This window comes from Anabrus simplex, chromosome 1, assembly GCF_040414725.1.
Source record: "Anabrus simplex isolate iqAnaSimp1 chromosome 1, ASM4041472v1, whole genome shotgun sequence".
NCBI classification, from domain to species: domain Eukaryota; kingdom Metazoa; phylum Arthropoda; class Insecta; order Orthoptera; family Tettigoniidae; genus Anabrus; species Anabrus simplex.
The window spans coordinates 881,371,683-881,387,197 of NC_090265.1; the positions used below are offsets into that span (position 1 = coordinate 881,371,683).

The 15,515-nt window shown below is 38.7% G+C and overlaps 1 protein-coding gene across 1 annotated transcript in view; it reads right to left on the reverse strand.

Annotated features, from left to right (window-relative positions):
* The window catches only part of Rpt1 (26S proteasome regulatory subunit Rpt1), a 141,294-nt gene that overhangs the window by 93,723 nt on the left and 32,056 nt on the right, over positions 1-15,515 (reverse strand). Inside the window, exon 3 of the mRNA XM_067136524.2 lies at positions 9,684-9,857. Within this exon, the coding sequence (XP_066992625.2) occupies positions 9,684-9,857 (174 nt within the window). The remainder of the gene's footprint in view (positions 1-9,683; positions 9,858-15,515) is intronic.

Here is a 15,515-nt window from a genome sequence, read left to right on the forward strand (position 1 = left end):
TCCCATGTAAAACTGAATTTAAAGTATCGAGATTTTGAACTCGCGTACCGGTAATTAATGCGGTTTCGTGGTCTAACATACCCGCCTCTCATCCAGAGGCCCGGGTTCGATTGCGACCAGGTCAGACAATTTTACCTGGATATAAGTCTGGTTCCAGGTCCACTCAGCCTACGTGATTACCTTTAATTGTGGAGCTATCTAATGGTGAGATGGCGACCCCAATCTACAGAGCCAGGAATATCGGCCGAGAGGATTCGTCGCACTGACCATGCGCACCTTGTAATCTGGAGTCCTTGGGGCTGAGCAGCGGTCGCTTGGCAGGCAAAGTCCCACTGGGGCTGTAGTTTGGTTTGGTTTAGGAGTTTTGTAAGATTATAATTATACATATTTCATTTTTGTGATTAACCAAATTGTTGATGGTTTTCATTCATTCCCGGATTTTCCGTTTTCCCGTATTGTACGTTTTATTTTCATGGTCCCTCGAAAAACGGAGAATCGAGGTTTCACTGTAGTGGGACTCTGGAATGCTCCCTCCAACATCTACCTCTACAATGAGAATTTAACTTCCTCATTAAATGGTTAGTTCAGTATAAAGTGAGCTTTACCATTTACACATTGTGTGTATTGAAAATACTATGTATCTGTGTTTGAAATTATTTTGAGTCGCATTTTAAACAGTGAGTGATCATAGTTGATTGGATATTGAGCTTATCTGCCTGTCTACCAATATGGTGAGTGCTTCTCATATTTAACCCTTAGAGTGCCAAGGAGCGCAATCGCGCTCCTCCCGACTCCCGCTAAAATTTATATAGTTGTTGATTCCCATAGGGAATCTGAAATATTTGTTCCGAATGAATAAATTTATAATACCAATATAAATGGTCCGTTATTGGACATTATAAATTTTCCAGCTAACTCATTCCTGGTTGCCAGCGTTTCGCCCTCGTGTGCTAGGCTGGGCTCATCAGTTGGTACCTAGCACACCTACCAAGACGCTGGCTAGTGCATACCGTGGAGGCCACTGCGTAGGCTAATCAACATCTATATCATCTGATGGCTAGGCAGGCATCAATTTTTGATAATGGGACAAAGTGTCTCGTAGTGCATTGGCACTGCCGGTGGCTACAATTAGCCTACGCAGTGGCCTCCACGGTATGCACTAGCCAGCGTCTTGGTAGGTGTGCTAGGTACCAACTGAAGAGCCCAGCCTAGCACACGAGGGCGAAACGCTGGCAACCAGGAATGAGTTAGCTGGAAAATTTATAATGTCCCGCTAAAATTGCCAGAGTTAGTGGAGTATTTGAATACTTCACCCTTTAATGGGAGTGATTTCGAGAATAATGACTCGGACAGTGACAGTAGTCAGGTTACTGTGGAAACCGCGCAAGTAATTGCTGCAAATATATCTGAGAGGTTGGAGGTTTCTGAACTTAGTAATGGAGCAAATGACGGTCCTGAGAATGAGGATAACAATGATGATGATGATGATGATGATAGCAGTAGTGCTCGCTAAAGATCTGTGTTTCGGGAGGCTTTTGTAGGAAGTGATACTTGTTATCACCCTGCACCTGTCTAGTTGGAAAATCCAGGTCCAAAGCATGTCCCACCTTGCAATGCGAAACTTATTTTGCATTGTTATCTCTTCATTACTCAGGCTCTGTGGCAGCTAATGGTGACAGAAACTAATAGATATGCTACTTAATTCTTGAGGTCAGCACAACAATTGAAGCCAAATTCTTGCTTAAAGCAGTGGCGGCCTGTTATTCTAAAGGAAATGAGACGTCTTATTGCTGTATTGTTAGAGAGGGGAATTACACACACAACAGCTTCATACTGGAACACTTATTCTTGAGTCATCCCATGGTTTTCAAAGATGTTCTCAAGGAACAGATTCCAGCTAATACTGAAATTCTTCCACCTTGTGAATAATGATTCGTTGTTTCCATCAGGCCATGGGAAATATGTGCTCACTTCAGTCCTCTTGTGGATCACACCAATAATTTGTTCAGACACCATTACACTCCCCGCCAACACCTTAGCATAGACGAGTCACTTGTTCGAACAAAATATCATTCCTCTTTGTTGCAGTATCTTCCAAACAAAAAACATCACAAATAGGGGATAAAATTCTGGATGCTGTGCGACTCAATATCACATTACTATTTGGGTTTTTTCTGCTACCACGGAGCAAAGAGCAATGTCGATACGAAAAATATACAGAAACATGGACTAGCATTTCTTGTTGTGACTAAATTACTGGCGACAGGCTACTACCTAATGAAGGGCTATCATGTGGTAACAGACAATTTCTTTACAACGATTAGTCTGGCCCAGCATTTGTTTTTTAAGGGTACATACTTCACAGGTACTCTCCGGCAAAACAGGAAGAACATCCCTTCAGAACTGAAAGGTAAATTTGCTATTGGTGAGGGTAGGTACTTTAGAAAGGATGAGGTCCTGCTAGCTGCTACCGGGAGAAAAAATCTATAAAACATCCAGTTTTGCTCTTGTCTACGCATTCCATTGCCAACTACTACCAAACCAAGAAAGAACAGACCTAAGGAGGTAACGAAACCAACAATTATACACCAGTACAACGAATTTATGGGGGGCGTTGATGGTTCGGATATGATGCTATACACTTACCTAGATGAGCGCCGGACACTCAAGTTTTGGAAGAAGGTTGTCTTTTCAATTTCCACAAGAATGGTGCTGAATTCATATATTATCTATAAGGCAAACTACCAGAAAGTGACAAGGTTAAAATTTACATCTTCCATTATTCTTGAACTTGAAAGCGAGTGGATGTCAGAAAAGAACCTCTTATCTCCAGCACAACATCCGACAGATCCAAGCCCTCCCGGAGCGCAACTGGAAAAACTTCCGGGATATAACCTAAAACGATGTGCCGTGTGAAGCAAGAAACATGGTGGACCAGTAAAGAGATCCATTATGCTTGGGAGTCCACAAGTGTTAAAATTGGTAGTGACTGGGAAAGTGTAAATACATACATAATTTTCTTGTAGTTAGTGTAAAAATAATTTCAATAAATACTAGGCAGAATATCCCAGGTTTCTTTTACATCTGACTATGAGCAAGTACACATCATAAGACATCCTAACACATCTTTCTTAGGTGAGTACCTATGTATTTCAGGTAACTTTTGTAGGTCTGAACTTGAAAAATATAATCTGCTCCATGCTAATTTCCCAGGAAATAACATATTCTTCCCCAAATGAGACCTTAGTTGGTATTGTTTGCTATCAATTTCAATACAGTCAAACTTTCTGAGGAATTTGAGACAATAATCAATTATCTGGATTAGAATTAGGAGAATTATGGTTCATCTTGTTCAGCCTTGCAATTTGATCATAAAGCGGGTGGCATCTTAGCATACCCACTGTAAATAAGCATGGCACTAAGAGGGTTAAATTGTGGTTATATGCTGTAGATTGTTTATCCAATACCAAATTTATTTAATATACTGAAAAGAATCAACTTAAAAGGTTATATAATGTTGCATGTCTTTAGTTAACATTATTTAATTGAAACAGTATGCATATTAAGATGTGTTTGCAGCGTAGACCAGTAAATGGAAACAGTAGCTTTCAAGAAATGATAATAAGCTTTTGGGTGTTTGCTGTGTCAGAAAACAAGGTAAAATGCTTTGCGTTTCGCAGAGAACTTTGCTATGCGTCTTCAGAAGAAAATACCATCTGTTCATAAGCAAGACTTCTCAAATAATGAAGGTTTGAATTTAAGAACGCTTTACCGTTGGTCTATAGCAGGGCTGACAACGTTTGTTTCTATGCGAGCACATTCACATGATAACTAAGCGTATGCGGGCGCCAGTTACGATTCCACTAATATGATTACTGTTATCGGTACTACAACGACTATATAATAATAATAATAATAATAATAATAATAATAATAATAATAAATCTAGAATTAAAAATTATATGAAAATATATTTACTCACATAATTAATGTGAAATCTGGCACTGCATGCTCACTGCAAGTTGAGGAAAGTCTGGTGTGCAACTGGAACAGGCTGCTCTTAATGCATCATCCAGGTGTGAGTCTGCCAGGCAGGATCGGTATTGGTTTTTTAATATGTTCGTAGTCGAAAACGCGACTTCACAAAGATAGGTTGAACCAAAACAAGATTGCATCTTCAGAGCAACACTGCGGGTAATGGGATATTTTTTTACCGTCCACCAGAGTCCAGAAATTGCCATATATTGCGCAGGAGGATTTCAAAGAAAGGCCTCACTGAAGGCTTAAAATTTCCATTTCTAATTCTTCAGGATTATAGTTTTCGAATATTTCACACACCCTCCCTCCAAGCTCACAAACGTCAACAGAAGCGAAGGGATTATTGACAAACATGATCACTGGTTCAAGCATTGAAAACTCGTTAAATCTGCTACCAAATTCGGACCCAAGAGTTTCAAGATGTTTAGCAAGAGATGAAAAATCACGCTTGCCGCCATTTACTGTATCTGCCATAGATTTCAAATTTGGAAAATGTGAAAGGGAATTTCTATTTAGATGGACAATCCATACCTTAAGTTTCTTTTCAAATGCATTGACAATACTTATCATACCTGAAATATTATGATCTTTTCCTTGCAATTCGAGATTTAACTCATTTAATTTTGAGATGATGTCTGCCAAGAATGCTAATTCGATTAGCCAAGATATAGAGTTAGTGATAATATTTCCCAGGAGTTGATTTCATAAAATCTCGTATCTCATCCAACAGGCAGAAAAACCGTTCGAGTGTTTTCCCCTACTAAGCCACCTTACGTCTGCATGAAGGATGACGTCACCATACTCCGAATCTGACATACCTAAAATATTTCTGAACAATCGATGACGAGTAGATGACGATCTTATATAATTCACGACATGAGTTACAATTTTCATGACATGATCGAACTTTAAAATCTTTGCGCATAAAGCTTCTTGGTTAATAATACAATGATAAGAAAGAAATTTTGGAAATGATTCATCCTTAGCGCAAAGAGAAAGAAATCTGTTATTTCTACCAGTCATAAATGGTGCCCCATCTGCTGTTATAGCGACAAACTTTGACAGTGGTACTCTCTTTGGTGAATTTAACGAAAGCATTAAATATGTCTTCTCTCCTAGTACGTCCATGAAGTGGCAATAGCTTGACAAATTCTTCCTTTACTGTAAAATCATTAAAAACCTTTCTAGCAAATACACACAACTCAGCAGTGTCAGACGTATCAGCACTTTCATCAAACTGAAAAATGTTCACACGATTTCAAATCCTGATGTAATTGAGATTCCATATTATTAGAAATCTGCTCAACCCGCCTAGCAAGAGTTTGGTGAGACAACTGAAGTCCTTTGATTGAAGATATCAATTCAGATTTACCTTTGTGAGATTCGAACAGAGATTCAGCGGCATTTAGCATAGCTTCTTTCACTACATCCCCATCACTGAATTGCTTTTTCCTTTTAGCTAGGACGTAACAAACTTTGTAAAAAGCTATTGACACGTTACGTGTTTGCTGAACTGGCTTATTAAACTCACATTGTTGCAATGCTAATTTAGATTTTAGGTCTTTCACTTTGTGTTTTCTTAGTTCAGAATTAACAGAAAATTCACTGTCAATTTTTTTTGTGATTAGTCAAAAAATGTCGCTGTACATTACTTCTTTTAGGAACAGTCACGCTAGCATTACACAATAAACACACAGACTTTCCTTTGTTTTTAATAAAGCAATAATGATCTTCCCATTCACTGTTAAAGTTATAATTTCTTTGTCTTTTAGCCATGTTAAGAAGAGTTATGTTTATTGAAATATAACTTATTATAAACTGAATAATTTAAAGTTTAAATAGTAATTAAAAAAAGCACACGAAACATGTTGAATGTACAACTTATCACAACACAAGGCACTCAAAACGTATTCCATAAGCCCTGCATAAGCTCACAAGTAATACTGAATGTTCGCCTGAAAGCTAGGAAATGGGAACATTCCAATTGCAAGACTTTGTGGGCAAATTGGGTGTCCCATTGTCGTCCTGGCGAAACTCTGTCATGGTAGAAAGTTTATGGCATTGCAATCAAGTGAATCATACGGAAGCGGTTCTGTTTGGCAGAATAAATATGCGGCTGTATTTGGCTCCGTGAGTAGAGAGGGCCTTATACCTGGCGCAAGCCCCCCCCTGTCCCCCTCCTTCGCACAGTGAGAGGTTTGTGGAGGATTTCCCTTTGTCGCAACTACTTACATGTCGAATAGCTCACTTTCTGAACCTTTCCTCTATCTCTTCACTAATTGCGGACACGAGTCAGTTAGGCCTAGATCACATTCATGGCTTACTCAAAGCTCTTTGTGTATTTGTAGGTAAGGATATAACAAATTTCCTGACTTTGAGGACGGTATTTTTAAGAGAAAAGTAAGAATATTTATTGAAATGCACAAGTATTGTTTTCAAATATTAAGTAAAATCTAATTTGGAAATTAATTGTGAAGGGCGCCATAAAAGGGCACCTCGGGCGCCATGGCCACGTTGGACAGGGCTGGTCTATAGTAAGTGGCACCCTCGTTCGTCGCTAGACGGCTCACAGGGCTCAGAATGAACCATCTCATGATAAGGAGGGTACAAATTTGGAAAAACAAAAAAGCATGGCGCAACAGCCCTGAAGGACCATAGCCTACCAAGCAACCGCTGCTCAGCCCAAAGGCTTACAGATTACGAGGTGTCGTGTGGTCAGCACGATGGATCCTCTGGGCCGTTACTCTTGGCTTTCTAGACTGGGGCTGCTATCTCACTGTCAGATAGCTCCTCAATTGTAATCACGTAGGCTGAGTAGATCTTGAACCAGCCCTCAAATGCAGGTAAAAATCCTTGACCTGGCCGGAAATCGAACCCAGAGCCTCCGGGTAAGAGGCAGGCATGCTACCCCTACACCATCGCGGGGCCGGCTTACATTTGGAAAAACACTGAAACAAAATAACAATAGTGAAAGAACGGGGAAGACAACTACCTACGTAAATTCTTAATAGCTGGCATCCACGTATTACTTAACTGATAACCAGTGTCCCTGTTGAATTGTTAGGACATTTATGTATTTCCATAGCATCCCATATAATCCTAGACCAGTAATGTTTAGTGTGGCTAAGAGCTCAAACATCTTGGAACACGATATCATGAACCGTTGAAAGGGCATGCTCACCTACTGCTGGATATCTCGTTGGTGTTCCATGATACTAGTACCAATGGACCAGCATATTTGGCCAATGTATACCTTGCCACAAGTACAGGAAATTTTGTACACCCCAGAGTGTAATAGAGAGGACAATTTGTCCTTGCTTTTACAAAATTTTTGCAACGTTGCCAAACACAGTTTTTATTAAGAGGTTGTGGAGGAACTTGGCAATTCGATCTGTGGTATTGTGGATGAAAGGAAGGTAGGCAATTCCCTTCACATTTTCCTTCTGTGGGTTTTCCTTAGTTGTCCTCTGGAGGGAGGGCTCTATAAATCTGTACATCGTTGTAACCATTACCCTTGAACATGACTGAGTGTTTCTATCACCTCCTGGATATTTGATGGCTATCAGATTCATTTCGCCCTTGTGGTGTGTGTCGTGAAAATGCCCTGTATTTGTGCTGGATGGTGGTGATAATCTAAATGGAGATATTGGTTTGTGTGGGTAGGCTTACGATAGACTGTGTGTTCTAAGGAACTGTCCAGTTTCTTCCTTACTAGAACATCCAAGAAAGGAAGGAAGGCATCCACCCGACTCCATCTCCATAGTGAATTTCATTGAAGGATGCTGCTGATTTAGGTGGTTTAGAAATAGGTGAAGTCTCTCAGAACCTTCTGTCCAGACCACAAATATATCGACAACATACTTCCACCAAATCATCTGTTTGAAGGGCGCCGGATCAATAGCCCCCTCCTCAAAATGCTCCACAAAGAAATTAGCCACTATCACTGAAAGAGGATTTCCAATAGCCACATCATCTGTCTGTTTGTAAAATTACCATTCCGTAAGAAATAGCTGGAAGTCATGCAATGGTGAAATAGCTTAGTAACATCCTTAGGGAACAGATGCTCAATGAGAGACATGACTGAGTCAATCAGCACTTTAGTGAACCCCTGAGGGAGTTTACTAAGCTATTTCACCACTGCACAACTTCCAGCTATTTCTTGTGGGATGGGCAATTTTTACGAACAGATGGATGGTGTGGCTATGGCAAGTCCACTTTCGCCAGTAGTGGCTAATTTCTTCTCTTCAGACCAATTATAAGGTGGAGGTATGATGACGATACATTTGTGGCCTGGACAGAAGATCCTGAGAAACTTCACCTATTTCTAAACCACCTAAATCGGCAGCATCCTCCGATTAAATTCACTATGGAGATGGAGTCGGAAGGATACCTTCCTCTCTTGAATGTTCTAGAAAGAAAGGAACTGGTTGGCTCCTTAGCGCACACTGTCTATTGTAAGCCTTCCCACACTAAACGCTGTCTCCATTCAGATTCTCACCACCATCCAGCATAAAAACAGAGAATTCTCACAACATGCACCATGAGGGAGAAATGAATCTGTGAGCCATCTAATAACCAGGAGGAGATGGACACACTCAAAGTAATGTTCAAGGGTAATGGTTATAATGATTGCAGATTCATAGAGCCCTCCCCTCCAGAGAACGACTAAGCGAAACTCGCAGAACAAATAAGTGAAGGGAACTGCCTACCTTCCTTTCATCCACAATACCACAGATTGAATTGTCAATATCCTCCACAAGCACTTTATAAAAACCATGTTTGGCACCGTCGCAAAAAAAGGTAAATGCAAGGACAAATTGTCCTCACTATTACACTCAAGGATGTTCAAAATTCCCCGCACTTGCGGCAAGGTATACTTTTTGGCCAAACATGCTGGCCCATTGATACTCGTATCAAGAAACACCAACGAAATATCCATCTCAACCAGTCAGACAAATCAGCAATAGGTGAACAAGCCTTAACAACGGCTCATGATATCGTATTCCAAGATGTTTAAGCTCTTAACTACACTGAACACTACAGGTTTAGAATTATACGGGACACTGGAAAAACATACTGCCCTCATCACAAGATGGTTCATTCTGTGCCCGATGAGCTATCTACAGTAGCGATAAATGAGAGTACGACTTACTATAGCCCAACGGTAAAGCATTCTTAAATTCAAACCTTCATTATTTGAGAAGTCTTGCTTGTGAACAGATGAGATTTTCTTCTGAAGACGCGGAGCAAATCTCTGCAAAACGTAAAGATTTTTGCCTTCATTTTCTAACACGGTAAAAGCCCAAAGGCTTATTATCATGTCTACAATTACAGGCTGTGAAGGCATCAATCTTAACAGTAGCTATCAAACCAGCTGATTCAGTCTGATAATGTAGCTCAGCTGTTTTGCTCTGGCATCACATCTGTTATATTCTTTGTTATGAATATCAGATTATAGAATCTTAAGTTATAAGACATTTTAAACTCAAGTTCAGAACATATCCTTTAGCAACTTGGCTAGGTTTTCCTTTCATCAAATCAACTTTAATGAAGCAGTTGACTAGTCATTATGAAGTCATTTTAATCTCAATTGTCTAACTATGTAGGTTCATATTAACTCCTATTTATATAGTTGACAAACTTACCTGTAGTGGCTGCTCATTTTGCAAAGTCTGTTTATCAGCTGCCAAGTCCCAAAGGGCAGGAGCTGCAAGACCAGTATCGGATTCCTTAATGCCTGTTAGTTCATTGACACGCTTAATCACCGTTTGGATATCTTCTTCCACTTGCTTGATGCTCTTGGTATACTGACCTTGACCCTATAACAACATCAAAGACTATCAGCAAAAATGATTTGTTCCTACCTCTCTACATTTGACTTTATTAGACACTTGTTTCTCTCTACACTACTTAACTGACACATAGGGTTTCTGGTTTTCTTCTATATTCATCCTTATTCTTAGCCTTCTACTACATCTGAACCCTTATTGTTGTCTCTTCCCTTCCTTTGGATTATCCAAATTTTTTCTTATCCTACACTTCTCCCATCAGGACTGAATATCTGTCAAGAATGGCCCCCTCAATGAGTGTTGAGTCCACCCCACTGATCAAGTTGGGAAACAGAAACAAACAAGCTCTACAGAGTGAGAGAGGAAATTTATTGTATTTTGAAGAAGTGGGGTAAGGATGAAGCCCACTTGTGTGAAGATGGTAGTGTGTGAAAGGAAGTTTTTTCTTAGCTCTTCTTTATATTCATATAGTCTCCGTTGCTCCCACTTTTGATGCTCATCTGTCACCATATTTATCGCCATATGTTCCCATTTTCATTCTCCCAGCTTTCTACATTTAAAATGCAAAATTAATCACAACATACTGTCAAATTCTTTTTAGCACTTAAAAAGAAATAGGAGAGAAAAGTAATTTTGATTTGGTTGTTATCAGAGCTTGCCTATCACCTCACTCAGCATTACTGATGATGGGGTGTACATATGAGGTGATAAAATTTAAATGATCCTTATTTGTGTCCACTTTGTAGGGTTTGAGCCATGACAAATTTCACTTAGCATGGTGAGAGCCATTTATCCAAACTTACCAATCACACATCCCCATGTTCACCAAATACATAGCAACCAAAAACTGAGATATGAGACCATTTTAACAAACTTCCTCACCCAATGATCTACATGTTCAACTCCCTAAAACAAAATTAATCTAATAACTTTCATCGTTCCAAGTTTCTTCATATCTATTTGTAAGCATTAAAACTACTCTCAGAGAGGTTCGGAATAGGTAACTGCTTCCTATTTACAAAAACACATAATGATTCGTCGATAATCGACCTGATGAATTTGCTAATACTTCCACTGTCGATGCACATTAACAATCAAAATGATGACAAATTACTCTGTGGGCCTTAACGAAGCAGAATGGTATGTGAGGTGTAGATCCAAATACTAAAGATTATTTTATATATGAACGATTATTGTGCAATAATGTAACAAGCTTTGCTTCAATGGAATGTAAATATGTAGGAATAGTGTTATAAACATAATCAATCACGACACGCTTATGCATCAACCGGAACCTAAAGTACTTTATCGTTCCTCAGTGTGAAGGGCGCACGTCATCCATGATTTTTCATTTCTTTGTCCAGAAACTAACTTTTTGGTGTTAAAACTATCTTCTTCCATTTTTCACCTTAAACGGAGAGAAGAAAACTGATCAGCTCCAGGAGTGATTTATAAGTCCAATTAAGGCAAAGTGAACGTGTTAAGACACCTACCCAGGAAACTGGACATTCGTATTTCACATGTCAGGGCGCAAAGAAAGCAAATATTTGTCTCTACAAGAGCACAAATGTGCAAGAGTTACTAATGTTGATAAAATTCGCTGTAGTACAGTTTACGATTTAGCAATAAAGTACAGTACCACTTGTCGGGATATGTAAACCCACAAAATTCCTGGAGCTGGGTATCTGAAAAACCACATGAGCCTGCTGAATCATTGCTACATCCACAAAAAGTAGTTGTACGGTGTGATCTGGTTAACAAATCACTTTACTGATCTTCAGTAGCATTTTACTAACAGGAGTGCATGTTTAGGAATGAGAAAATCATGCTAAAATGATGTGAAGTGACATCCGAAGTAGCAGAGAGGAGAGATACTTTATACTTGCCAGAGACCAACCCACCTACCCCTAGAAGTATTCTTATATAGAAAAATTAGAACGGAAAGTATGTCAATCCGGGAAGTGCGACAATTTTCTGGGTTTCTATTGTGCGGAGCATCATGCGTGGCCACAGGGCTTCCACATTCTCTGAAATAATGAAACTGCAAAGTTTGAAAGTGTTATGATGCGTTCTGGATGTATCCGTGACGTGAATATGTAAACACAGGAATCTATTAATCTAGTGTAACAAAGACAAAGACAAAAAAGATAAAGTCACCTACGTACAGGCCATGAAGGCCCTTGGAGGAGTGGAAGGTAAAGGCTTCCACCATTGTTAACCGTGGCACGTGATGGGGTAGAGTGGTTAGCTCTATGCCCGGCCGCCTCTGCCCCCAGGAATTAACCTGGTACTCATTTTTGGTGTAGGCTGAGTGAACCTCAGGACCAAATGCACCTCCGGAAGTGGAAATCTCGTTTCTTAAATTTTACGACTTCCAGACGGGGATTCGAACCCTCATCCTTCCGGGCGAACCGAGCACGCCTTTCCTGCCTCGGCCAGGCAGCCCTAATCTAGTGTAACAGCAAGACTAAATCTAATTCACCTACTATCAAATCATTAGTATACTTTATGGACAACGATTACAGACCTGTGATATATTTTCAAATCAAATCAAATCAAATCAAAATCTCTTTATTTGCAAATGAGGTGTCTACCTCGGTGGCAAATGGTACACTAAAATACATTATTGTCAAGCACTAAATTTAAATTAACAAGAGAAGAAAATTTTCCTAGTATACAATATTATACAATTTACTCTAAAAAATTTTTCTATTAAACACACAGTTCATCCTTAATAAAATTTATATTGTTTACAAAATTCTACTTATATCTCCTGTACTTATAAACACAGTCAACTCATATACAGTATGTGGAATTACTTCAAATAATACTATACAACTGGTATAAGATTAAAATTTACATTGTATTTACTTATTTAGTTTTTACCCATTTTGGAACCTAAGTAGCATAACGACCTGCTGCATCTTTTCCTGAAGGGCCTTCACAGCTACCGCAGCGGTCCCAGGGCCATCGAAGTCCCCACTGTACTTTACCCCTACAGGCAGTCCCCTACTTCGGCTGTCCAAACTCCACACACCACGGGATGGAATCAATTTATTCACACACATTTTTTATTTACAATAACCTGCACTGGTCGAATGCCCTCTAACATTTCATTTATTTTCTCTGTTGCTGTTTATTCTCTTCTTGAATATCTGTACAGATTTTGGAAAAGGATCAAACACTACCCCTGGTAAACTGTTCCACTCCTTCACGCCCTTCCCAATGAATGAAGATTTACCCCAATCGCTTCTGCAAAAATTCCTTCTAATTTTATACCTGTGGTTAGTTCTGCCGATATAATTATTTTCCAACTGAAGCCTCTCAAGGATTTCTCCCCATGCTTCTCCTGTATAGGCTCTATATAATCCTATCAGTCTAGTTTTCTCCCTTCTCTTACTTAAAAGTTTCCCACCCAAGTTCCTTTAACATTTCTGATACACTACTTTTTCTCCTGAAATCCCATGTTACAAATCTTGCTGCTTTCCACTGCACACTATCTATTTCTTTTATTAGGTAATCTTGGTGAGGATCCCAAACACTGTTTGCATATTCCAATAATGGACGAACCATACTTAAGTAACTTTTTTCTTTTAATTCTTTGTTGCATCCTTTAAGTAGCCTCATTATGACAGGTAACGATCTGTACGCTTTCCCAACAATGTCATCAACATGACCCTTCCAGTGCAAATTACTTTCAAATCTCACACCCAAGTATTTGTATTTGCCATCTTTTGGGATAACTACCTCATCCAAAGTATATTCAAATTCGGTTTTAAAGCTCCTGTTTGTAAATGTTTTAACAGTTGATTTGCCTCCATTAACCTTCATATTATTTTCTTCAACCCATTGTTGGATACTCTCAAGGTCCCTTTGTAATTCTGAACAATCCTCAATGTTATTTATTTCCCTATAAACAATTATGTCATCTGCATACAATCTTATTTTTGATGTTATATTGTTACCTAAATCATTTGCGTATATTAAGAAAAGTAATGGACCGATTGTACTATCCTGTGCAATTCCCTTCCAAACTTTCTCTTACTTCGATACATTAATTCCTACTTTGACTTTCTGAACCCTTGAATAAACATATAACACTTACGCCCAATCCTATTCCCTCCAATTTCTTTAATAATATTCCATGTTCCCTCTATCAGAGGCTTTGGAAAGATCTATGGTTATGCAATCTAACTGGCCTCCTGAAACCAACTGATCTGATATGTCCTGCTGAAATCCCACCAGTTGTGCCTCACAAGAAAATTTCTTTCTAAATCCATACTGGGTCCTCATGAACCAATTTTTATCATCACAACTATTAAACTCTCCAGTATTTTGCAAACTATACTGGTCAGGCTGATTGGTCTGTAGTTCTCTGGTTTCCTTTTATCACCCTTTCCTTTATAAATTGGTATTATCATCATATAGATTCCTTCCATTCCTTTGGTATTACACTATTATTTATGACATAGTCAAAGAGAAATTTTAAATAAGGCACTATGTATCACCCCATTGTCTTTAATACCTCTCCAGTAATTTGATCACTTCCTGCTGCTTTTCCTTGCTGAAGCAGTTGGATTTCTCTGAAAATATCTTCATTTGTGAACGAGAAGCTTCTTGTTTCCCTATGTGTCTCTCCCTCTCTATCTTCTGTTATGGTTTCCAACTCCTGACAATTTTCTATAGACTATTTTAATTAGTGCTATTTTACAGTTTTTGAGTTTTACACATGTCTAGCTGAGGATGATCCAAGACAAGGGTCAAAACTAGTTATTTTAATGTATAAAATGTAGGATTTTCATTTTACAACTGTAAATCTTTGAGTATTGATCAGGTGGAACATCCCTCTTAGTTACTATGTTAATTAAGGAATCATCGATACGAACAGTCATGAAATTTATATCAAATTATATGTTAAGTACACAAGGAGTAAAATTCACCAATTTTTTAGCCAGACCAATGATACAGTGTAAGTCCCTAGCCAATACTGTCACAGAAGATACTACTATCCAGTTCAAAAGTTTGAAGACTCAAGTTTACAGCCTCATAGAAACTAAAACGATTATGCAACCTAACACACACAAAAAGTTTGTTTGTTTCATTGTGTGTTAATTAATGTAGCAAAACAAGTACCAGTTTTTCAAGCCTGTCTCAGCAAACTCCAAATTAAGAAATCTCTTTACAAAAAAAAAAAAAATGTGCCAAGCAGTCACAACCAAACTTTATCCACTCTTTCCTCGGAGTCTTTCAAACATTATTAAGTTTCAAAATTTATCCGTAACTAGAAGAGATTTTTATAACCAACGTTTTCCTCAGCAACGGTTGCTCAGACAAGATCACATTGGCCATCATTTTAATCGGCTCAACTTACTAATTCAGATTCAGCCACTGCTTACAATGTGTAAATTTTGGTTAATTTAACATAGATGTTTATTTGGTGTGGAATTTATGAGCGTTCTAGCTCTCACTGTAGTCTTAGAAAGGCCAATTTTCTTATCATACTCAATGAACCTATTTTCAAGTTTCAAAATATTAGATTGCAGGCTTTCAGCAATTCTAGCATAGTGAAGCCACCCATACAACACACAAGGGGTGCTACACTGCTGCTATTACTCTTTACTAAAAAAAAAAAACCACACAAACACACACATACAGAGAGAGATAATGTTGACAGTTTGGGCCACATAG